Raw genomic sequence first — 26,174 nt, 5'->3', positions numbered from 1 at the left:
CTTTCAGGATGGCAAGGTCACAGGGGAGGAACCAGACAAATAATAATTCAGGAAAGTCCACAACAGCAGAACAGGCAGATGATAATATTATACACGCTACCATGGCTGTGAAAGTGGACAAAGGCTGCAACAAATAAAATAATCCCATGACATTGGATTAGAACGTTTTTCTGTGAAGACTGTGTGTTAATCACTGTGCACCGATACACACACACACACACACACAAACTCATGCACAAGCATCTTCCAAGTGGCAAACCCCACAAAAGTCCCATGGCAATCGGTGAGTGGTGACAGGGGCAGGGCTGTGAAATCTGGAAGCCCCTAGCTACAAACCGGCCCATGGGTGATGGATATAGTGGATATAGTATTTATTTACATTTTCTTTCTGAGAGTTGTATTAAATTGTTAGTGTTCAGTATACTGAAAGATTGGGGCAGTTCACTGTAGCTTCAGAGTTAAGATATCATATTTTGAGTGATGGTTGCAACATACACAACATATGTTAGACTAGTCCTGACAAGATCCAACATTGGTCACAATTGACTATCATTCGGCCTGCAAGAACAGGAGAGGGTCGGCGTCCTGGCTGCCTCGCCTCCACACTGGTGAGATAAGCAAGCCAGGAAAGGAGGCTTTAAAACCTCTGCCTCCCAGCTGCACCTTACTATCATCCTGCCTGCTTCTTGAGAACTTGAGAACTCAGTGCTTGGAGCTACTCCTGCGAAGTTGCTCCTTCGATATCTATTGGTGTAGCTGCTTCTGGAGAACTCAGTGCTTGGAGCTACTCCTACGAAGTTGCTCCTTTGACATCTATTTGTGTAGCTACTTCTTGAGAACTCAGTGCTGGAGACCGAGAGGAGATAGACAGACAGACCGCTGTTGTTGCCGCTGCTGCGGTCGCCCTTGCCGCAGCGAAATTGCTGCCAGAGTCCATCCCCTCCTCAGAGTGCTGAGGAGGGACGTGTCAGGGCCTGTGCTGTTGCCAAAGCCGCCTCTGAGGCCGCCGCCGCGAGCGCCGCGTGTTCCAGCTGGGCCTTTACCGCCACTCTGCCATCCGATTGGGCCGCGGCAGAGCTGCCCCCGGGAGGGGACAAGCAACCGGGTGAGAGCTGCTGCCGCCATTGCTGCTGACACTGCCACCACCATCATCGCAGCTAAGGCCACGGTGGGAGCCTTCCCCTTCTCAGGGAGCTGTGAAGGGTGAGTAGCCCCCTGCCCGGCCGGTGCTGCTACCGCGGCAATTGACGCGACCCTTCAATAACCCCAGCCGGCGTTTGGCCTCGATTCCATCGGCCGCTAGTGCCTCTGGCCTGGTGTCCTGCAGGGCCTCCGTTGTGGAACTGTTGCTGTGGTCCTTGGCGCGCCTGCCCCGCCAACCCTTCGCGGCCCCAGTTGCTGCCGTTCGACTTGGCGCTTGGTTGGGCCTACGGCGCATCGATCTCTGGCGCGCCAGTCTCCCGTGTGCTTGCTGCCTGCCGTGGCCCGACGCGTTGGCCCCGGCTCTGCCGGACACTTGATCGTCCCTTCCTGTCACCCACCCGGTGCTCGGTCATCAGCCCGGCGTTCCGGCTCCGGCTCCGGCCCAACAATTAAGGACGTCCGGCCTGGCGTTCGAGGGAGTTCTTCATTGCGCCGGTTCGCTGACCTGCCGTTTTCCAGCGCCCCAGCTCCTCCGTCCCTCTGGGAGTAATCCGCCGCCATTGCTCGAGTTTTTATCATCTCGCCGGGCAACCCACCAAATCCGGAAAACCGTGTGGGCCATCCTTGTTTTGGTTTAATTATTGCCATCTTCCGGCATCTCATTGTCTCCAATTTTGTGGGTTACTAGCATTTATACTATCAGCACCTTAACCTATTACATCAGTGGACTATTATTTTATATGAGCTTTAGCACCTTAATCTTTCTTAACCTTGCTATCTATTTTTGAGTGTGCTAATCATTCTTGACGGTGCCAATTACCTCTGCTTTTATTGACTATTATTGTAGTCTATGTTGACCATCTTAATTTGTGCTGACCGTTCCTGATGGTTGCTAACTAATCTTGATTCCATGACCAGTTGGTTACATCGTGTATTTTATTAATTGTTGTGATCTTGCACTTTATGCCATTAGCACTTTAAACTACTTCTTTGTGCACTTAACCAACTATAGCACTTTAATTCGATTGATACAGCTAGTGTTGAATCAGGCCTCCATGACGCACTTTAGTTAACACCTTGGGTTAATTTAAGCCATCGCATTTATTTGTTGTTCTACTGTGTTGCGCTGAAATAAGTTTCCATCTGTATTTTAACAGCTTAACCCTGCCCTGACTGTGCTTAACAATTACTACTCATGCCACCATCTACTTCTTGGCATCTGTTAATTTGGTTGCTAATTGCATATGTGGGTAAGAAGAAATGGAATAGCACGAGGGAACTCGAATACAGCCTAACAGGACCGAAGACCACTTGGAAGGCAAAGCTATGGCAAACTGAAACTGTAACATGGCATGCAAACCGCAATGATCCTTGGTTTATTATTATAAGCATCAAATGCGTCATGGAGGAGGGAGAGGCTTCCGTTAACCGAGGAGCCCCCATAGAAGTCGTGGTGGGGAAGGGGAGATACGGGAAAAGGAGACCTTTAATTCAGCCTAGGGAACGTGGAACAACATTAGTAATCCCAAATCGGTCTCCTGATACGGTAAGTAGGTGTAACCAGGATGGCGGTCCCTCAGGATTGAAAGTGGTGCTGTTGAACGCCAGATCTGTCAATGGTAAAACAACTTTCATCCAGGATTTAATCCTGGATGAACGGGCAGATCTGGCGTGCATCACAGAGACCTGGCTGGACGAAGCTGGAGGTGTAAACTTGACCCAGCTTTGTCCACCCGGGTTCTCTGTGCAGCATCAACCGAGATCCGGAGGACGGGGAGGCGGGGTTGCAGTAGTCTATAGAGATTCCATTTCTCTGACCAGGACCCCCATCCCGCAGTCAACAAATTTTGAATGCGTCCACCTGAGGGTGGGTGACCGGGACAGATTAGGGATTCTGCTAGTGTACCGTCCACCTCGCTGCACTACAGTCTCCCTACCTGAGCTAGCGGGGGTAGTCTCGGACCTGGCATTGGAGTCCCAACGGCTGCTTGTGCTGGGGGACTTCAATGTCCACGCCGAGGCTGCCCTAACGGGAGCGGCTCAGGACTTCATGTCTACCATGGCGACCATGGGTCTGTCCCAACAAGTATCTGGTCCCACCCACAGTGCTGGACATACATTGGACTTGGTTTTCTGCCAGGGATGGGAGGAAGGTGGCGGTGTTGAGGAGTTATCCATCTCTCCGTTGCCATGGACCGACCACCACCTGGTCAGCTTTAGACTTACTGCGCCCCCTAACCTCCGCAGAGGTGGAGGACCTATTAAATTGGTCCGCCCCAGGAGGCTTATGGATCCGGAAGGATTCCTGATGGCTCTTGGGGATTTCCCCGCCACCTCGGTTGGTGATCCTGTTGATGCCCTGGTCGCTCTCTGGAATGGGGAGATGACCAGGGCAATAGACACGATCGCTCCAGAACGTCCCCTCTCAAGTAGCCGAACTAAACCAGCTCCTTGGTTTACTGAGGAGCTGGCAGTGTTGAAGCGAAAGAAGAGGGAACTAGAGAGCGTGTGGCGTTCGGATCCGAGCGAGCCAAACCGAACACGGTTTGTGTCCTTTTTAAGGTCATATGCCGCGGCAATAAGAGCCGCAAAGAAAACTTTCTTTGCGGCCACTATTGCGTCTGCAAAGAACCGTCCGGCTGAACTGTTCCGAGTTGTCAGAGGCCTTTTAAAACCCACCATTCAGGATGGGTGCCCTGATGACGCGGCAGCTCGCTGTGAAGCTTTTGCTCGGTTCTTTACAGACAAAGTCGCTTTGATCCGCTCTGGACTGGACACCATATTAACGGCAGTCTCTGAGGATGTAACACGAGCATCTGCTTGTCCGATTTTGATGGATTCATTTCAATTGGTTCAAACCGAGGATGTGGACAAGGTGCTTGGAGGAATGAGAGCTACCACATGCATCCTAGACCCCTGCCCATCCTGGCTTCTAAAGGAGGCCAGAGGGGGATTGGCCGAGTGGGTTAAGGTGGTGGTTAATGCCTCCCTTCGGGAAGGCATTTTTCCAGCCAGCTTAAAGCAAGCTGTGATAAAACCGCTGTTGAAGAAACCATCACTGGACCCCACTCAATTGGTAAACTATCGGCCTGTTTCCAATCTTCCCTTTTTGGGCAAAGTCATGGAACGTGTGGTGGCCTCACAACTCCAGGCATTCTTGGTAGACACGGATTATCTAGACCCGGCACAGTCTGGCTTTAGGCCGGGACATGGTACCGAGACAGCCTTGGTCGCCTTAGTGGATGATCTCCGTCGGGAGCTCGACAGGGGGAGTGTGTCCCTGTTGGTGCTACTCGACCTCTCAGCGGCCTTCGATACCGTCGACCACGGTATCCTTCTGGGACGCCTCGCGGGAATGGGTCTCGGAGGTACTGCTCTGCAGTGGCTCCGGTCATTCCTCGAGAGTCGGTCTCAGAAGGTGTCACTGGGGGACTCCTGTTCTACCCCACAACCTTTGTTTTGTGGGGTTCCTCAGGGTTCAATACTGTCCCCCATGTTGTTTAACATCTACATGAAGCCGCTGGGCGAGATCATCCGGAGTTTCGGGGTGCGGTGTCATCTGTACGCAGATGATGTCCAGCTCTGTCACTCCTTCCCACCCGCTACTAAGGAGGCTGTCGAGGTCCTGAACCGGTGCTTGGCCGCTGTGACGGTCTGGATGGGGGCGAACAAATTGAAATTGAATCCAGACAAGACAGAGGTACTCCTGGTCAGTCGCAGGGCCGAACAGGGTATAGGGTTACAGCCTGTGTTAGACGGGGTCGCACTCCCCCTGAAGACACAGGTTCGCAGTTTGGGTGTGATCCTGGACTCATCGCTGAGCCTGGATCCCCAGGTTTCGGCGGTGACCAGGGGAGCATTCGCACAGTTAAGACTCGTGCGCCAACTGCGACCGTACCTTGGGAAGTCTGACTTGGCCACGGTAGTCCACGCTCTGGTTACATCCCGCCTTGACTACTGCAACGCTCTCTACGTGGGGTTGCCTTTGAAGACGGCCCGGAAGCTCCAATTAGTCCAACGGGCGGCAGCCATGGTATTAACAGGAGCAGGGCGCAGGGAGCATACAACTCCTCTGCTGTACCAGCTCCACTGGCTACCGATTAGCTACCGAGCCCAATTCAAAGTGCTGGCTTTGACCTTTAAAGCCCTAAACGGTTCTGGCCCTACATACCTATCCGAACGTATCTCGGCCTATCAGCCCACCAGGACCCTAAGATCTTCAGGAGAAGCCCTTCTCTCCATCCCGCCTGCTTCACAAGTGCGGCTTGCGGGAACGAGAGATAGGGCCTTTTCTGTGGTGGCCCCCCGGCTTTGGAATGCCCTCCCTACTGAAATAAGATCAGCCACCTCGCTAATGGCATTTCGGAAAAAACTGAAAACTTGGATGTTCGAGCAAGTTTTCAACTAATTCCGATGTGATGATGTTTTGATCATGGACTAGCAATCAAGGATAACGAATTGGATTACGACTTTAACTATGAGATGTTCCGGTCTGTATTGGTGGCCCAATACTATGTATGTATATGTATGTATTTTTATATTTTATTTTATATTTTTAAAGTGAATATTGTATTTTTAAATATGTTGTAAACCGCAATGAGTCGCCGCACAGGCTGAGATATTAGCGGTATACAAGTGTACTAAAAAATAAAAAATAAAAAAATAATTCTAGTGAGTTCCATGCATTTATTTGTTGCGTGACTCTTGTATCCCTGCAAGTAGGAGCACTGGAAGCATTAATTAAGTCATTCCTTGGTTAATGCTTTTTGCACAGTAAGTGAGAGTAGGTTAGCCAGATAAATCCACTTTGGTTTTCTAGGCTATCTGTCACTGACAGAACGAGTCTGTGCTGCCAGTGCTTGTACAGCTTCAGTATCTTGAGGGGGATTTGAGAAAAGGAAGAAGGAATTCCGATTGATGTAGATAGGCTCAGCTTCATTTGTTTCTGTGAAGCTTTAAAACAAGGATGTATTTTAATTTCTCATTAGGATGCTGTTGGAAGTGGAGCAAAAGCCTCTGATCAATATTTATCAAGTTTGTAGCAGTAGCGCCAAAATTGTGGCAGCAAGTACTTTAATAAATGAATCGATCGGCTGTCTTCTTGAATCACTTCGGGTACTTCTTGCATCTTTGGATTATTCTTTGTAAAAAAACAAAACCCAAAGTTCTGAGCATAATACACTATGCATTCTAAGGCATCGACATAAATGTTAAAAGCAATAAAGCTGTACCTGACTCTTATCCCTCCAGACAGTAATAAAAACATGCTCGTCTTTGAAGCAAACTAGCCCTAGGTACAGAAATTAAAACCCTTCATTTCTAATTTTCTAAAGACTTATATAGAAGCAGCATTCAGTCTTCTGAGACACATCCCTTCCTCAATCTGAAAAATCCAATCCAGGATCAGTTTTATGTATGCTATGTGGATAAATTTGGTGAGAGCCATTAAAGGTAAGCAAGGCTCAGAAATATTTTTGAGCAATGTGTAGGACTGCCTTCAATTTCAAATACTATTTAGTTTTGAAATGAATAATGCAGGGCTTTATCTAAATCAGGAGATAGGGTGGAATACAAATAAAGTTAATAATAGTAATAGTAGTAATAATAATAATAATAATAATAATAATAATAATAATAATACACATCTTTATCCTCCATACAGCTCCATCCTCCAAAGCTGGAGAAGATTTTTTGGGGAGAAGCAAAGAACAGGTGGGTGTTACTGTTTCCCCCAAATATCTGCCGGCTGATGCTTTATTCTGCCCAATGGCAGGGCTGGTCCTGGTTCTGGAGTAAACAACTGAGAAGGAATAAACTGACAGAAAAGAATATATTAGTCTGTCTTTCAGTCACAAATACAAAGCCTTGTTGGAGATTGCATCTGGAGTAATTTCTATGCAGAGCTTCAATTATATTTGACAGGCTAAGGATGGAGTATTTCAGGCCATACATTTCCTTGATTACTGTTCATCTGTGCTCTTGTTTGGTTTGAATATTGCTTGTGGTGGAGAACGGCAGTACATTATTGTCAATTAGTCTTAAATGCACCATTTGTTTCCAAAGAGGAAAGGTTACTGCCTCCTAAAGTCTGTCTTTCCTAAATAAGGAAGAATCATGACTCCCCATGTCATCATTTCTCATAAATAAGTGCTTATTTCATTGGACATATTTATTATACTTCTCAATTAGTAAAATACTGGGGCTGGTGCATGATATATAGGACACAATAAAATATATCCAAACTAATGGAAGGAAAAAATATTTCCCATAGTTCGTTAACCCCGATCTGCACAATAAATGCACAAACAGCTGAATATAGTACGATCTGCTATCCACTCGAATGTCATTTCAAGACACACACACACACACACACCTCCCATGGGTACCTGGACCATGGAACATATTGGAACTTACACTCTTGAAGCTGAAACTCAGCTACCCACCAATGTTTTGAAGGCAACAGGAACAGAAGTTTACTACTTTCAGACCTGAAAGGATGCCTAATATAGAGTCTTCACTCAAAAGAAATCGGACATAACATGCAATACAGTACAAGACATTTTATTCCCTTTGACAGCAATTCAAAGTCCCTGTGCCTTCCTATGATTGGTTGAAAAGTGGTTAAGTTTGGATTTGGACTCTTGTTGTCTGGGGAATCCCTGTGATGTCAGAGGTGGATGGAGTCTCCCTTTGGGCAGGAAAAATGAAGAGCTGTCATTTGTCAATTTGAAGCTGGAGTTGTCTGGAGGGTCCTCCCAGGAGGAAAGGGCTGGACTTGGCAAATAGTTTAAGGCAATATGTAATCAGTCCAAGATAGAAGTATAGGTAAGTCCTTGTGTACCCAAAAGAGCAAACCTCTGAGACAGGGTGGAGGCTATGCAAACATAAACAATTCAATTGAAAACATACAGATTTATACAGATTTCATCAAAGTGCTGTTTTGTGTCTGGCATATCCCAGCACCTAGTTTCCCTCAGGAGATTGGAGACAGTATTAGTCCTTTCCTATTGTTATTGTCCTTTTGAATGTGCTCAACTCACAGCTTTTTACCCCTTTTTGACAAATTTTATTGAAAAATTTAAAAGTTATATTAAAAGTTTTTTTTTAAAAAAAGAATTAAGGCAAGAAGTATAAAACGTTAACACAAAAAGTGCCAAGAAAAAGAAAACATATATAAGAAGAAAGAAAAAAATAGATTAAAAAGAAAGAAAAGTAGCAGATTTATAATATATCTTCATCCAGCTACAAAGAACAACATAAGCATCGTCCCCCAGGTTTCTTAGTGTTGACTTTTTTTCTCAAGTAAGAACACTTTTCAAATTAGTCTTCAAAACTTAAAATGGGTAAATCCTTTTCTTCTGATGCAGAAAGTCAAGAAAAGATTTCCAATCATTCAAACATTTCCCCCAAATCCCTTCTTTTAATAGGTAGGATAGTTTATTCATCTCAGCCAAGTCCATTGTTTTTATTATCCTATTTGTTGCTGCTGCTGCTTTCTTCAATTTCTGCGCATAAAGTAATATGGCTGTTATGATCATATATTGCAACCATCTACCACAGTCATTATATCAGTTTGTTCAAGTAAGAGATTCTCAGGTTTTAATTAGATATTTTCCCTGAAAAATTTCTGAATCAACTTATATATATGAATCCAGTATTTCTTGGTATAATTACATGTCTATCACATACAGTAAAAAGATCCTAACTGATGTTTACATTTCCAGCAAGTATTGGAAACCTGACTGAACATTTTAGAAAGCTTTCCAGGAGTCATATACCATCAGTACATTGTTTTATAGAAATTCTCTTTCAAATTATAATGTTCTTTCAAATTATAATGTGAATTTTAACACTTTAGTCCACATTTTCTCCCATTGATCAAACATTATATCGTGCCCACTTTGTCAGACATTATTTGCCTGTCTATAATTTCAAGAATATCTTATACATCTTGGCAATGAAATGTTCATCATTAGCATACAATTGCATCTCATATTCTAATTTACTCAGTTCAAAACCAAATAATTGCTTGTTTTACCAATATCTCTCCCTTAACTGTAAATAAGAAAACCACCAGTGGCAACATTTTCAAGATGCTAGCTCAGCTGGAACAGCCTTACTGTCACATTCTGTGAAGCGAACATAATTTTTACTTCACTAGCTGCAATATCCCAGAATAAATGTCTGCTTCCCTCTTACTGAAAGAAAATGGAGGAATTTATTATCATCAATTTCCTAATTCCTGTGTACCCTCAAGTGACACTTCTCACACGGTTCCAGAAACACAGCCAGCCCCACAACCCCACATAATAGTTGAGGGGAAAACACAGGGTCCTTCAGGAGGAAGAGAGCACTTGCAAAAATTGCTTCTTCTCTTGTTCTTCCAGTGGAACTTCTCTTGCAGATCAAAACCTCCTGCTGATGGAAGGAGTTCTCGCTATGGGAAGCTTTTGATGAATCCAACCCTCTTCTTCAAGGACAAGTATTGGATAAGTGGCTCATTTTACCTTAATATGCTGCGGGTTAATCAAGGATAGTGCTTCCTGACACTAAAGTGTAGAGAAAATAATGGGATGCCCTGGCCAGACTAAAAAGCTATTCAAACATTTTCTACTTGGCAGTAAAAATGTTAGCACACTAGGTAAAAATCAAGACTATTTTGCTTCCATCTCAGCTTCCTTTTTAGTCACATTTGGCATTGATTTCATCCCATTCCCACAAGTGTGTAAATATATATCCTGAGGCCTGGACACTTGGCATGCAGCCCCATACTTCTCTGTATGCAGCCACATATAGCCACGTGTCATTGAAAATGGTGCTGATATGCGTGTCACCATCATGAAGCCACAGTTTAAGAAGCAGTATGTTAGAGGGCGGAGCAATATATGCCAGTCTTTTCCCTGATTGCACAGTGCATTGTGATACTAAATTTAAAAGATTTAAAAGATTCTTGCTTAGGTTTTGACTACTAGGTCAGCAAACTATTTTTTTAAGCCGTTCTGAACCTATTCTCTAGCTATCTAGGTGATCAATTCATCAATAGGTGATCAATCAATCAATAATTTCCTATTTACTCAGCATTTTGCTCTGTCTGGATCATTTTGTTTATGAGCTGGGATTACCTCCCTTTCTCTTCTTCCTTCCAATTTCTAAAAGCCAACTTGCTTTTCAGCCAGCACCTTTCACTGAACAAATCCACAGCTCATCTCCCTTTTTCAGAGAAAGCATCCAGCAGTGAATAACTCTGCTTATGGCATCTGTCTTGTCCTGTCACCTATACTCTACCTTCACTAATCAGCTCTATTTGTGAGCTCCTTTTCAACTGGCTGCATGTTCGTGGGCTCTGACTCCTGAAGCTCATGTGCTGCCATGTGTTGTGCTCAAATGCACTTCTTTGAATGCATTGGCACAGCCGCAGTCTGCCCTAAACTTTTGACCCTGGTTTTAACACTACTGCGGACCAGTAGCCCTAGTAAGATGAGCCTAAGCAGCAAACATTGTGGCTCCTGATATGCTACTTTGAAGCATTTATATCAGTGTTGGCTTCCTTTTATTTCTTTGCATTTCTTTTGAAGGAACTTTTCTCATTTCTCTTCTTGAGTGTCATGATGATGATTATTTCCTTTCAGGCCAGCTCCTGCTTGGGAATCTATTGTGAAAAGCTGCATCGCTGAGTGCAGTAATACACTGTAACCTTGGCCGAGCCTCTGGCTAATCCCTACTTTGGAGAAAAGCAAAGCAGGGAGCATAAAAACAGAAGCTTTGGAGAAGCAGAAAGAGAGGGCTGGCTGGCCACTCAAAACCATGGCCTTCTTTGATCCTGCATGAAACAAAGCTTCGCTTTACTGGGGATCGATTCAGTTCAGCCGCAAATGATATCCTTGTCATTGCAAATAAAACATAATTGAGTCAAAAAAGTTCTGCGATAGCAGGAAAGTAGCCGTTAACTTGGTCATGAAAATTTCCTTCAAAAAAGTACAGAACCAGAATAAAGGGAACAGTAATGCAGATTGTCAGGGCAAAAGTCCAAGAATATACTAAGCAGAATGAAGAATACACCCAATCTCTGAATATATAGCTAGTTTTCTGGAGCAGAAATGCACAAGAAGGGTTTATTGTTTTTACAGTAAGTGTGGGAGTGAAATACAACCACAATTGCACAAAGAATGCCTTAAAATTTGTGTTATGTGAATTTCAGTGTGTTAGACTGCTCAATATGCCTTTAACCTATTTAAATTATTTCTGTTTTATATTGTTAAATTTGATTTTATTGCACTCTGCCCTGGGATAGTATGATAAAGGGCAAAATAAAATTGTGTACAATGAAATATGTCCCATTATAGAGATGGCGCCTTCATCACCTGCCTAATATCTTTCCCTCTTTTACCTAGACAGATAATACCAGGGGGTCTCTAGTCTCAACTTTCTCCTAATTGCGGGGATGCAATTCTTCACTAATTTTCTTCTCAAAGGAAGCAATGAGTAATTTTAACAATTTCCTTTTCAAATATTAAAAAATAGCAGTTCCCAAGTTATTATTATTATTATTATCATTAAATATCATTACTATTTTTATTTAAAAGAGTATTTACTGCTCATTCCAAGCACCAGTTTCTATGCATATGTACCCTTAGTCCTTTCTCCCATCTGCAGACAGAGTGTGCTTTGGGAGGCAGTGGTTGCACTTTACTTCCAACACTTACTTCAAAAATGGCAAGCCAGACTTACTGTTCACATGATACCATCTAAAGATTACCTCTTCCATAAAACAGGGCCAGTTCTCTGGCAGCAAATGTTAGGAATAGCAATAGCTGTGTTTGACAGCTCCCAAATTGAACACACTTTGGTCAGTCCTTGCGACCGCTTTGATCATTCCCCTTATTTCCAATGCCATTATCTTGCATTAGCACTTGTGTGTTGACTTAGAACTGCAAGACATTTCTAGTGACTTGAAATGTTCAAGTAAAATAAGAATTACAAACTCAGCTTGCCTGCTGTAATTAACCTAATTAACTCCAGGTTGAGAATAGCTGACATCTCACCCGCGGCCTGTATTGTTTTGCTGAACTCTGCCATTTGTGCAATGCTAGAAATGCTGTAACTGCAATATCATGTGCCCAGTGCCAGATTCTGAGAACATACTCGTAAACAACAGTCTCGGTTTTCTGTACAGGTCACATACATTTAAGAAAAGAATTACATTGTATGCATTATATATTACTCATGTGCATTCTGCCTTTTTCTTCAATAGTTCCATGCTGGTAGTTCTTTCAGCTAAAGTTCTTGTTGGTTGTCTATTTGCTTTCCTGCTCAGTTTCAGGGCTTATCTTAGCTTTGTGTCCCACCTGGGAAGATACTGAGGGACTGATATTTCAGTCCAAGACAACAGAAGAGGCATGCATCGCTAGAGAAGATTTTATAGGGAAGCAGAGAGTCATTCTGACTGCTCTGGTTTTCCCGGAATTGTGGTATGCATTTACATGTAGATATCCCACTCTATTAACAAAAAGAGACTGAAAAAGAGTTAAGTGGATTCAGCACTCTGAATTAGAAGTCCCTGGAGGAGGCTTTACCCTGGAAAGAAATCATGTTCAGACTCTTCACTTAGAAAAAGGTAAACATAGAAAACCATTATTTATCATATGGAATTCATTGTGACAAGAAAGAGGATAGGAATCCTACTTCTGTCTGACTTAAAATTGAAATGCAGAGCCACGTTTCACTTAATCTTTGCAAAATAAGGCAAAATGTCTTCTCCTTAAGGAAGATTATTTAAGGCATGTCTGCACTGTGTAATTAATGCAATTTGACACCACTTTAACTGCAGTGGCTCAGTTTTATGCAATCTTGAGAGTTGGTAGTTTACTACACCTCCCAGGATTCCATAGCATTGAGGCATAGCAGTTAAAATCGTGTCAAACTGCATTAATTCTACAGGGTAGATGCACCTTTGGATAGAGAAGGGGTCTAGTTAGGATAGATAGTAGTAGATCTAAGAGTGTATTTCATAGCATTGAGCCATGGCAATTAATGTGGTGTCAAGCTGCATTGATTCTACAGTGTACAGAACAGCTAAAGTAAATTCATTGATCTGTCTTCCTACTTTCTCTATACACAGTACAGCCTTCTATCTATCTATCTATCTATCTATCTATCTATCTATCTATCTATCTATCCACATACACATACACGTGTGTATGTGGCAGAAGTGTCCACTTATACAAGCAGCCTCCACAAATGGGCTTGAGTTCCAAGTGCTGAGAAGCCTCCAATGGCACTCCCTCCACTGACATTTCAGGTTACAGCAAGCACCACAAACATGTAGCCCAAACAAACACTACTGCCCCTGGCTGTTAAATTTGATTTTATTGCACTCTGCCCTGGGATAGTATGATAAAGGGCAAAATAGTGTACAATGAAATATGTCCCATTATAGAGATGGCGCCTTCATCACCTGCCTAATATCTTTCCCTCTTTTACCTAGACAGTGATTGCCCTGGTAATCTGAGAGTTGTCGTTCACCAGAGAGCACTGAACCCAGTTGACGACACATCTGGACCTAACTTGGCACACAGACCCAACATGCCCAACTGTTCATACAGGGCTGGTTTGGGGAGGATTGATCCCCAAACACCTTCAGTTCACCCACATCATTATGCATTTTCTAATGTGGAATTCATAAAAAGCAAAATCACATTCTGGCTTTTTCCTAATAAATAGTGTTACTAATTAACTAAATGATATTACCTGACACCCTAGAACACAAAATGATTTTTTTCAAATAACCTGGGCATTGCAGAGTACCCAAGCTAGAACAAAATAAAAACAGCATACAAAGCAGCCTTTAATATTACAGTTGCATTCCTCTTTAAAAGTGCACTCCAAATTAAATATCTAGAGCAGCTGTAACCTTGACAGAAATTGATGGAGCTATGGCTTTGCTTTTTAATACTCAGAAAATCCCTATTTATCCACTCACAGAAATTATTCCTTACATGCTATTTTATTCCACATATGAAGCTTATCCAATTAAATCACATTACTTCCAACATTTTCCCCTTCATTTTCAGCCCCTCATGATGCTGTTATCTTCAGCACATCTGCCTTAACAGAACCTTTGCTGCTTCTGGATCTGCAGCCAGGGATTTTCAATGAGAATAACTGCATTACATGTCAGTTTCTCTCATCAAAAAGTATTGATGGTGCTTTACCTGTAAAATTTCTACCTGTTATGTTGACAAAAAGTTGGCAAGTGCCCCCCCTACTTTAAATATAAAACAACATTTAAGCCTGGTGTAATGTATAGTCACCATTCCACATTTGCAGGCTTCACTTTTGTGGATTTAATTATTCATAGATTTGATTATTTTCTTTAGAAATGTTTTGATAGTTAACTTCCACCATAGAACTGCATTAGCGAATCTAGAGATTCCTAGAAAGAATAATTCTCTAGGCATTTGTTGGTCCTCTAGCATGATTTTATGGCAAACATCTGGTAGATGTTGATCAGAGTTGTACTAGAAGATTTAGAGATTCCTGGAGATATATTTGCTGTGGTAAAATACAGTAGCGTATTTATCTATGTTTTTTCCACTTTTGTAAGGGTCCTATGCCCATAATCACAGCTAGGATTTCAAATTTCCGATCTTTGATATGAAAGACCTGTTTTGAACTTTCAGCTGATAAATCTTTGAGTAACAATTGTATTTATAGGGGTGCACATTTGATGTTATTAAACCTCAAGAACAAATCCATTAGAATATGACAAGAAGTGCTGAAGCTTCATTTTGTTGAAGAATGGGGGTGGGAAACATGTGGCCTTCAAATGTCAGTGAAAATTCCTCACCATTAAATGAAGCAACTGGGCTGAACTGGAGTCCAAGAAAATCTGGAAGGATCAAAATCCTCAGGCCTAATACACAGAAAAATGTTTCTCATTGATTTCAAGTGTAAAAAAATCCACCCCACACCCTTTCTGGTAATTAATATAAGAAAATCTTCTGGTGAAAGTATTACGTCACACTCTTCAGAACTGTTGAAACTAATCAAAAATCGAGCTGTATTGTGAGAGCTCATACTTTCTTTAGTTTAGACAAATCTAGAAGAGTCCTTTATTGAGAATCTTCATCTGCACTTGCAATCTACTCCATTCTCCATTACCCTCCCTTTTCTTCTCTTCTTTCTACCCCTTCATTGTTACTTGTCATGGATTTATGAGAATGAGAGGCTTCTCCAAGAGTTATGGGTTCCCGGACTGATTCAATCTATGGGGAATGCAGTATCCCTCTTTTTTTTATTTCCTTCCACTTCATTAAGCATTGTTCTTATCTCATGATAAGGCCAAAGTATGATAGCCTGAATTTTAGTCCTCTTGGGTCCTAGTGAGTTCAGGCTTGATTTGCTCTAAGACCCAATCATCTGTCTTTTTAGCAGCCCATGGCATCTGCAGAACTCTCATCCAGCACCATATTTCAAATGCATTTTCTTCCTGTTAGTTTTCTCTGCTGTACAACTTTCACACTCAGGACGACATTCTCAAACTCAAGAGTTTGAGAATGACATCCTGTGATGGGCACATCATCTCCAGAAAATTGATATGGTTAGATTATTTCTAAAGTCAAGCCCCAAAGTGCTTTATTCCCCCAAAGCGGACACAATACGCCTTGACACAAAAATCTTGGTATACAGTTTAAAATATACAAATATTAAAACAGAATTAAACACGAACAGCACTAAAAATTAAGTTAAAATCCATCAAGAGCATATTCAGTTAATATCCATCAAAAGCATATTCAGTTAAAAACCACAGCACCCCTCGACTAGATCTTAAACACCTTCATCTTTAAAACCTGATTGAATAAAAAGGCTTTAGCCTGCCACTGGAATGACAGCGGGGAGGGGGCCATTCTGGCTTCCCTGGGCAGGGAATTGCAGAGTTGAGGGGTAGCCACCAAGAAAGAAGACCCACTGTCTCGTTCCCACCAAGATCTCAGGGCATGTGAAGGATCGTACAAGAGGTTGCGATTGGCCAGATAGCTTGGACCTGAACTGTCTATGGCAGAGGTTCTAAACCTGTGGGTCCCCACATGTTTTTGCTGTCAACTTCCAGATATTGTAAGAGCTGGTAAACTGGCTGGGATGTCTGGGAGTTGTAGGCCAAAACTTTTGGGGACCCACAGGTTGAGGATCACTGGTCTAGGGCTTTAAAGTTCACAACCAGCACTTTGAATTGTGCCCAGAAACAGACTGGCAGCCAGTGGAGCTGAGTGCTACTTTTGATTAAGATGTAAACTGTACAATTCACTCCCATGTAATTGATAGAAAATTGTTGCTTTCTTGAGAACATAATGGTACATTCACTTTTTAGATATGATTTACAGAATGATCTGAACCATCAGTATTTGCATGATTTGTTAATTAATGTTCTCAATACATTATCACAGCAAAAACATTTCATTTCAGGGAACACTCCTGGCATGAAGTAAATGTGCTAACTGTGTAAAAATATGGGTATGTTAAAAATACATATTCCAAACAGAACCATAAATTTTTTCTTTACTAAGCTACTATTAACAAATATATTTTCTGGCACCCAAGGACATCTAAGTGGATTTTTACACCCATTAATGGAATTGACCTTTTAATATTTCTTCACAGCACCTCACTGCTTTGTTTCATTTCATGCAGAGAGGTACCCAGTGACAATGTAATGATTCTTATTGATGAATTCTATAAAGTAGGAAGATATTATTACCTGAAGTGCATCACTCAGGTTTTTAAATGATGTAATCAGTTTTTTAATGTAAACTGGTGGGCATGTGATTTGCATCAAATTATGCTTTCTTTTTTTCCCTGTTAAAACAAATACAGTTCTACTTGCAAATGATATCCGAAACAGCATCTCACAGGAAATGTACATTTTAGCTAATAAGTGTTTATGTAACAGCACACCACACGAGAGGGAAAATATTAGAGGCAGTGGAAGTAAGCCATGCATGGCAATGCAATAATCTATCAGGCATGTTGGCATAATAATAGTTCCTATAAAAACTGAGCACTGTCAGTCTTACATATAGGTCAGTCTCATTTAAACATTGTTCTAGGTTCACTTGACTGCTTTCAACTGAAGATGATCTCAGAAAAACTGGAATATGTTAAGTAATACCATACATTATTCCAACTGCTGTTTGAAGAAAGCTGCATGGTTTCAAATGGCCCTCAAGGCTTCAGTCTGAAATTAAGCATAATGTAGTATACTACTCCCCCCCCCCCCTCCAAAAGCAAGTGAGCAAGACAAACATTTTAAGCCTTCAGATAAACAGAATCTAAATACAGCAAAACAAAAACAAAAAAACCCTCTCCTTACGCTTTAGCTATCACATGGAAGTGAAATTCTCCTATTAAATCTGGTGCAATCTATCTTATAACAGCTGGCTTTTTAAAGAGTTATTATCCAGGAAGAATCAAGTAGCCACTGTGTGTTTAGAGTCAGCATTTGGAAAGGAACAAAACTAAATTTGGACCATTTTCCAATGGGGGCTACTTTGTTTGTAAAATTAGCATCGAAATTATTTAATAAATTAAAAATAAAAGATTCGTGCAACATCTTCAAAATTCTAATATTGTAGTTGTAGAGTCCTCAGATGCATCATCAGATGCCTCCTTTATTTCATTATTTAGCTTTCTGTATTTTGTATCATATTCAATAATCGACACAAGTGCATTAAAGACCATGGACATATATTTGGGATGGCTAGGTTTTTTAAAATTAAGTGTGAGTCAGCAGATTTACAAAATGAAGCAAAACTATGTATTTCACAATATAATAGTTGCACTCGTCCCTTTTGCTAAAAAAGCGGGTGCAATTATTATGTGGTGGCAACTATAACATGGTGAAAAAACTTCCAGGTAGCCAAATGAAGTCCTGTAGCTTATTTATTTATTTATCGTGTCATCAGCAACCATACCATTGTGTTACAATTCTAACAGAACAGAGCAAACACACAGATTAAAAACAAAAAGAAAAAAAAAACACAAAGATTTTGCAAACTTGGTAGTTGGTTAAATGTCCTTTGACCAGTATCTGGCCACTTGGAGTGCCTCTGGTGTTGCCGCAAGAAGGTCCTCCATTGTGCATGTGGCAGGGCTCAGGTTGCATTGCAGCAGGTGGTCTGTGGTTTGTTCTTCTTCACACTCGCATACCGAGGATTCCACCCTGTAGCCCCATTTCTTAAGATTGGCTCTGCATCTCATCCCGTAGCTGAAAAAGGGGAAGGGGAATGCAGGAAGTGGCAGTAGCGAATAAAGGGTGCAACCATTATGTGAGGAATGGCAAAATACCAATTTTGCTACCCTAAAAATGAGGGTGTGATCATTATGCGGTGGCATCTATTATGCGAGGAAATACGGTATTCTGTTTAACTTTGGCCATATCCTTTGCTTGGAAAAGATACACCCGACCTGTTTCTGCTCATCAAGCTCCTTTAAAGGAAGAAAAGAGCCGGGGGGGGGGGGGGGGGAGGTGGGCATCTTACAGTAAATGAAAAAGAACTGGATATATCAAAAGCATATGAGTGCCACTTAATTGTTCTTAACTGGTGAAACAGTATTTGTAATGCTTGGTTTGTTTTTTTTTTGGGGGGGGGGGCTGTAGTTGCAGGAGTCAACCAGGAGGTTGTGGACCTTGTTTTAGGGAAGACAGACAAATTTAATCTTATACTTTACAACAGAAGTGCAGGAAAAACCTAGAGACTCTCATTCATATTTCTGTTTCGCATCATTTCATATAATACATGTTAAGTGGCTCACAGGCAAACAGGAATCGTGAGACTCGCTCTTGCTTTCTCATACACACTCAAGTTCTCAGTAATGAGCAAAACCAAGGGAAAAGTACAGTTCACCGCACAAATTAGGGGATGCAAACTAAAAGAACAAAACAATCTGCCTGCAGGGACCCAGCAGCATGCAGAACTCCTGCAGTTTAATAAAAATGTCAAGCGGCAGGGTAAGTGGGCTCGCTCTCCTTTCTACCCTGACCACCTGCTGGAAAAGCAGCTTTTCTTACCATTTCATTATCCAGGCTGTTGGCTTTTGCCGGTGGGGGCTCATGTCCTGGAGAACTGCTGTAGTCTGGGCTTTTCTTTAAATCACAAAACAAGTCTGGGTTTGTTTCCAAACAGATTTTTGGTATAAGTCTCTATCTGACTCCCTATGCTTGAAGCTGCCCTCCTTGAAAGAGTTGTAGATGCTCAGGGCTATGGCACAGAAGCAAGGTTTCCTGTATGGTGAACAGGCTTCTCAAGCTCTAGAAAAAATCATATCAATTCCAATAAAAGCAATGGCTTTGGAAAATAGGCATGGCATCATAGTTGTGTTCTATAATATAAATATTTCAGTGAACATATTTGGGACTGTCTGCAGAGTACTATACATACACATATTCTCTTTCTTTTGGATGTGCTTTAGCAACTTGTAGAGTATAACAACAACAAAAATTAACTTGTAGATTATAACAACAACAACAACAACAACAACTTTATTTTTATACCCCACCACCACCTTCCTGAAGGGACTCAGGGTAGCGTACATATAGGACAATAAGTCCAATGGACATAAAAGCAAACAATCCGTTAAAATAAAACCACCACTAAAATAAAATAAAATAAGAACATTGTAAAATACAATAATCCGTATACACACAATTAAACATATGAGAAAACAGCACTGAGGCTCTACCAGCCTGTGTTCAATGAAAAACCAATGAACATGGTTACAAAATGGATGTGACCAGGCTATAAAAAGGTTGGGCATGGGATAGTGCAAAACAATGTATGATAGGGCAGAGATAAGGTGCAGAGAACAGAGTACTATCTGGTGACCTAGGGACTGGGAATTTATGAATCGTTCTCAAATGCCTGATGGAACAACCAAGTTTTCAGATCCCTGCAAAAGGAGGATAGCATGGGGGCTTGCCCGATCTCCCTACAGAGGGTGTTACAAAGTTGAGGGGCCACCACTATGAAGACCCTCTCCCTCATCCCCACCAATCATGCCTGTGACCATGATGGAAGCAAGAGGTGGGCCTCCATAGGAAGTACAGGCCTATTTTCATGTTTCTCTTTTAACAAATTGACTTTGAGTAGGATTGCCATTGATCCTTATATTTTTCTAATATCTGCCCTCAAATGATGAAACAGTGCTTGACTAAAAAGAGGCATAGAATCTGCTCCCTTCATATGACCAAAGGTATCTCATGTCATCTGTACATCGTAAGAAGGGGCTCTGTAGCTGTGGATTCTGCAGTGTGAATGCCATATGCCAAGAGCTCCCATAAACAGTAATTCTGCACTGCTTGATCTACACATAAAGTAGAATAAAGTGGTGGAGACCAGAGGAAGTAAAATTCTAGACAGGACAGAAAGTAGTTCTCATTTTTATTGCTCCTTTGCATGGATAGCTCCTTCCATACAAAATATCAGCATAACAAAGAGCTTTAAAACCATACTCTTACAGTGGTAGAAATTTCTTATTTTCTTTCTGAAGTTGCAGAGCTTCATTCAAGTGACACAACAAAGACACAGCCCTCCACCCAGAAACTGAAGTTATAGTCCAAGTTCTGCCTTTTTGGGGCTGACTGGAGCCATGTCCCTGAACTAGCTGAGAAAACTAGATCTTATTTAATTATCAGTAGCTTGTTGAACACAGACTGAACAACACTTGATCTGTTTCAAGTTAAAGGGACACAAGCACAGAGACTGTTATAACACAGGAATGCTGCAACTAGATGGGGAGGTCATATCGTCCTAACAGAACTCTCCCACAGAGATGGATACAGTTTCTGAAGCATCGTGCAATACCATGTCGTACTAAATTAACTAACGGCAGATTGCTTCAGGGCCAGATGATTTGCCTGCTCATTGGTGCTCACGCAAATTAAAGGAAAACCGAGACATCTCTCCATGACTAACTGCCTGGCTTGTTGATCTACTGTTCTTGCAGTGGTGGTGCCATGTCCTCATTACCACATCTGATTTAATTACTAAGCACATAGCTCTCTGCAAATATTGGAATATCCTTGCTTGAGGCAAAGGAAAGGGTAAAAAGAGCAAGCTAGCTTGTTAAACAAACAAAATATGCATGCAAACAAATCCAGACTGATTTAAAATCTTCAGCTTGAAGTCACTGGTAAAGTACTAACCAAATTAATTTCACTCAATTTTAAAATTGTATATTTCAAAATGTTAAAATTTATGTTTTGTGAGCATGAATCATTGAGTCCTCGAATATTCATTCTAGGATACCTGTTACAACCTTAACAAGCACATCTTATTTTCTTGTTTATTCAATGGTTAATTATACATCAAAATATAGTCTTTCAAAGTGGGTTATCCTTTAAACCTGGAGACCCTTTAGATGTGTTTCCCTGCTCACCCTCTGGTACCATGACCATTGATTGTGCATCTGGAGATAACGAGGGTCACAGGCTATTTTAAATACAGAAAATTATGTTTAGGATTGCAAAAATGTGGATATAAACATTTAAATATGTAGATACTACAAAAATAATGATGAGACGATTAATTCTTCAGTTTGTTGTTTATTCATTCAGTCGCTTCAGATCTTTGTGACCTCATGGACCAGCCCACGCCAGAGCTCCCTGTTGGCCGTCACCACCCCCAGTTCCTTCAAAATCAAGCCAGTCACTTCAAGGATACCATCCATCCATCTTGCCCACGGTCGTCCCCTCTTCCTTTTTTCTTCCATTTCCCCCAGCATCATTCTCTTTTCCAAGCTTTCCTGACTTCTCAGGATGTGGCCAAAGTACTTCATCTTTGCCTCTGATATCCTTCCCACCAGTGAGCAGTTGGGCATTATTTCCTGGAGTATGGACTGGTTTGATCTTCTTGTGGTTCAAGGCACTCTCAGAATTTTCTTCCAACACCACAGTTCAAAAGCGTCTTAACTTCCTTCACTCAGCCTTCCTTATGGTCCAGCTCTCACATCCAAAGGTTACTATGCGTTACTTAATTCTTAAGTAGCACATGCAAATACTAGATATTTTTGACACCTATGCTCATAAACCTACAAATGGGCTCATAAACCCTTCTTTAAATTCATTAGGCCTTGTAAACAAGGAAATGATTCCAGTTTAAAGCTTTTGTTCTTTCTGAATTTCTGAAGTTTGAGAGCAATCAAAAACAGTAAAAGCCAAAACAAAACACACTCTCTTAAATACTTATAACCTATATTTTATTTTATTATAAACAACTTCAACAATATACACCACAGCTAAATAAATGGCAGTGTAAAGTTAAATGGAATTTTAATAATGCTTGAAACACAGTAAATTGTTGTGTAGCATAGTGGAAACCAGAATACAAATGTGTTTCTTTCTTCAACTGCTAAGCTCATTGGAAGAAATGTTTTTGCTTCCAATTTAAAGAATTTTGCAGAACCTTTCTGCTCCGCAACTGATGAGTGACAAAAAGAACTGCTTGCTTCAGCAGATGGGACAGGATTGTGAACAACTGAACTACAGGAAGAAAAAGTGTGGAAAACAGTGTTAGCAACTGCTCCTGCCTCACTGACACTGTTAAAAGTATATTCTTTTGAGATCTGCTAAGATAATTCGTATGAGAAATAACAATGTAAAATACATATTCATTCTTTATGAAGCTGAGTAGTGCTCCAAGGGTCACATATTCAGCTGATATCTACTGGTTCTAGTAACAACTTTACTGAAAAATAAATCACAATTAGTAAAAATTTAACATTTAGTGGAGGTATATAAATCTGAGCATTTTCAGACTTCTCAGTTCTGAGGCTGGAAGCAATACCCAACTTTCCACTAGCTACCTAATGAAAGTTAGCCAGGATTTACAAATGAGGATAACTCAAGAAAAGGCAGTATGATATGTCACAACCGCCACCATCTTCCTTTTCCTGCTCAACTGAACTCGCCCCATTAAGATAGTCATTCTCAAAATATCATTCTACATATCCAATGTTTATTATTTCCACATTCTGTGCTTGGTTTATGTCTACTCTGAGGTTCAAAGAAAATAACACTCTTGCTGTGAAATATATGTTAGCGCCATCATCATGAAGAGCTGTGGAGTGCAGTGGCATCAAGAGACATCAGGGTCTACCATACATCACTAGAGACTTCAATGCAAGGATAGGAGCCCCTGGTGGTACAATAGGTTAAACCCTTGTGCTGGCAGGACTGCTGACCAACAGGTCAGCAGTTTGAATCCAGGGAGAGTGGGTTGAGCTCCCTCTGTCAGCTCCAGCTCCTCATGCAGGGACATGAGAGAAGCCTCCCACAAGGATGGTAAAACATCAGGTCATCCCCTGGGCAATGTTCTTGCAGATGATCAGTTCTCTCACACCAGAAGCAACTTGCAGTTTCTCTTGTCATCCTGACACACACACACAAAATGCAAGCAATGCCATTCTTAAACAAGAATCATATGCTAAGGTTGCCACAGTGGGAAAAAGGTTAAAACAAACTAACAGTTCCTATCTGAAACAGAATTGTGCCACGCAATGCAACTATTTTCACATAGAGTGAATAAAAAGGAAAATACCTCCTCAAAAAAGAAATAAACATATACAAAGAGGAACAAAGGCAGGCTTCATTTTCTAGCAACTCTTACATGAAATGCTCCTATTATTTTATATGGGATGAAGCAAACCCTTCACTTAATATATGAAAAAAGAACGCTGCTAGTAGACACGTCAAGTAGATTATGCCATTTTAGTCACTTTTGCTTAAGGAAGCAGTTCTTACCAGTCTGGAGAGAAACACGCAAGTTTCGTGGATGACTCTTCTTTAGAGGAAGTTTCCTATAAAAATATTCTGAGAATTAAGTATCAACTCATCCCCTTTGTCTACACTAGTTAACAACTCTGAAGAAGACAGTTTTGAACAAAAGGAGTTTCATCAAAGTCTGGCAAAGTGCTGTTTTAACTGATTTATAAGCTGTTGTGTATCCACATGTTCCTGAAATATTTCTTGAGATTTCTGGGCTGCCATGTAACTCCTCTGAAGATCACCAACCTACAAAACAAAGAGATAGAAAAGAAATGTTACTGACAATTGTGATTTTATAGGTGGGAATGGACTACAACTTACACTTCTAGATGCCTCCTGCAGTTATGTGTCTTTAAGACTTATACTTAAACACATACAGAATTCTGCTCTCAAGGAATTAGTACTGCGTATTTGCTTTTAGAAGAGTAGTCACCACTTTTCCATGTAGATGGTATTTTTGACAATATAGCTTTGAAGAATATTGCACATAACAACATAAACTGAATAAGTAAGTAGGAGTCAAGAAAATTCAAACACATTTTCTGGCTGATTTCAGTATGGCAGATAGCTTTCCAGTATGGCAGATAGCTTTCTTAACAGTCTTAAGGAACAAACTTTTACATCAGGGTTGGGCAGAGACGCCAGGATAGTCTTGCTGGGTCACAAAATTGCTCTCAGGGCTGCATGCTGCCACAGGGCCATATGATTCCCACTCTTCCTAGACATACTAAAGAAAAAAGAATCCAATTTTCTCAATAGATGCCTATTACTGCCTTCTAGCCCTGCACAGATTGCATCAAGCACATGAGAAACACCTCTAAACAGCCAACAAAATATAAATAACTTAAAAATACTCATAACCCTTATTTACTTTACAGTTTGGCCCTGTTTTCAGACCAACAAGCAATGATCCAGTTCCCACATTATCTGCTTTGAACTGGAATATCTGAGGCCCCTTCCACACAGCTGAAAAAAAAATCCCACATTATCTGCTTTGAACTGGACTATATGGCAGTGTGGACTCAAATAACCCAGTTCAAAGCAGATATTGTGGGATTTTCTGCCTTGATATTCTGGGTTATATGACTGTATGGAAGGGCTTCCAGAGAAACATACTGCCAAGGGTCATTTAGAAGCTGTAAGGGAGTTGTCCATTAGTCAGAAAAAAACAGCTATAAGGGACTTGTTTCTCTCCTTCCTGTCAGAAAGAACAGCTATAAAAACTAGCAAGGGCCCAGTGTATGAACTTGCTTTTTTATCTTACCTCTTTCTACCTCATTTATTTCTTTTATACTGTGTAAACCCAAAGACGGGCTATATTACTGATCTTTAAAAGCCACATATGAAGATTCTTTTTGGCACAAGGGTGGGATAAAAATATTTAAAAATGCAAACCTGAATACTGCAGAGAAGAGAAATTACATTACCTTATCAGACAATACAGCAAAATTGAAATGTGGCTCATACATATGAGGTGCTATCAATGAAGCAGTCTGGAGAAGCACTCTGGCCTGAGTAAGACGAGAATGAAGAAAAAGTTGAATTGTGTGTTTGTATAGAATAGGAATGTTCTAGCAGTTATGTGGAAAACAGTGATCTGAACTCCATCATGGGGGATGGAGATTAACGTGTCTTAACCATGGATCTGCACTAGCAATTAAGATCACTCTTTCAGTACTGATAATAGCAGCCTTTCTTGGACAGCCAATGAATTGGGCTACATAGGAGAAGAGAAGAGAAGGTCTTGCCAATTCTGAGTTTTGAAGAATACATTAAAGTTTATTGTTGATGTTGTAATATGAGAAAAGTGTAAGGTCACCCATCTTCACCCTTCCCCCCCCCCTATTTTTCATTTCCCCTTTTCCCTTTCCCCTTTATTTAAAAGAGAAGAATGTATAAAAAGAGAGGGTGCAGATAAAAGCAATTATATGGAGCACCAATGGAAACTAAGTGTAAGCAAAGTATTGTAAAGTTGAAAAAATAAAAATATAGTTAAAAAATACGTATGATTTTACATAGGATTTTTGCTACATTAGAACAGTAAAGACAAATATCATTTGTAAAATAAACATTTAGTATTAAATAACCAAATAAATAAATAAGGTATAAACACTAAACTAATCTGCTATTGCAGCACAGCCAATGAAGTGGTTTAAAATCAGTATAAAAAGGGATTAGGACTAAGTACGTTCTAGGCTACTTGGAATATATGAAG

At 41.1% G+C, this 26,174-nt stretch overlaps 1 protein-coding gene across 1 annotated transcript in view; it reads right to left on the bottom strand.

The window, feature by feature from the left end:
- Positions 1 to 22,370: 22,370 nt before the first annotated feature.
- Positions 22,371 to 26,174, bottom strand: part of TTC8 (tetratricopeptide repeat domain 8) — a 41,312-nt gene continuing 37,508 nt past the window's right edge. Inside the window, exons 13-14 of the mRNA XM_060756910.2 lie at positions 25,387 to 25,470; positions 22,371 to 24,205 (exon numbers count right to left, since the gene is read on the bottom strand). Coding sequence (XP_060612893.2) covers positions 24,089 to 24,205; positions 25,387 to 25,470 — 201 coding nt within the window. The 3' untranslated portion in view covers positions 22,371 to 24,088. The remainder of the gene's footprint in view (positions 24,206 to 25,386; positions 25,471 to 26,174) is intronic.

Source organism: Anolis sagrei, chromosome 1 (genome assembly GCF_037176765.1).
Source record: "Anolis sagrei isolate rAnoSag1 chromosome 1, rAnoSag1.mat, whole genome shotgun sequence".
In the NCBI taxonomy this organism is placed as follows: domain Eukaryota; kingdom Metazoa; phylum Chordata; class Lepidosauria; order Squamata; family Dactyloidae; genus Anolis; species Anolis sagrei.
Note: the sequence above shows the minus strand (reverse complement) of the source record. Positions and strands in the feature narration are given on the sequence as shown.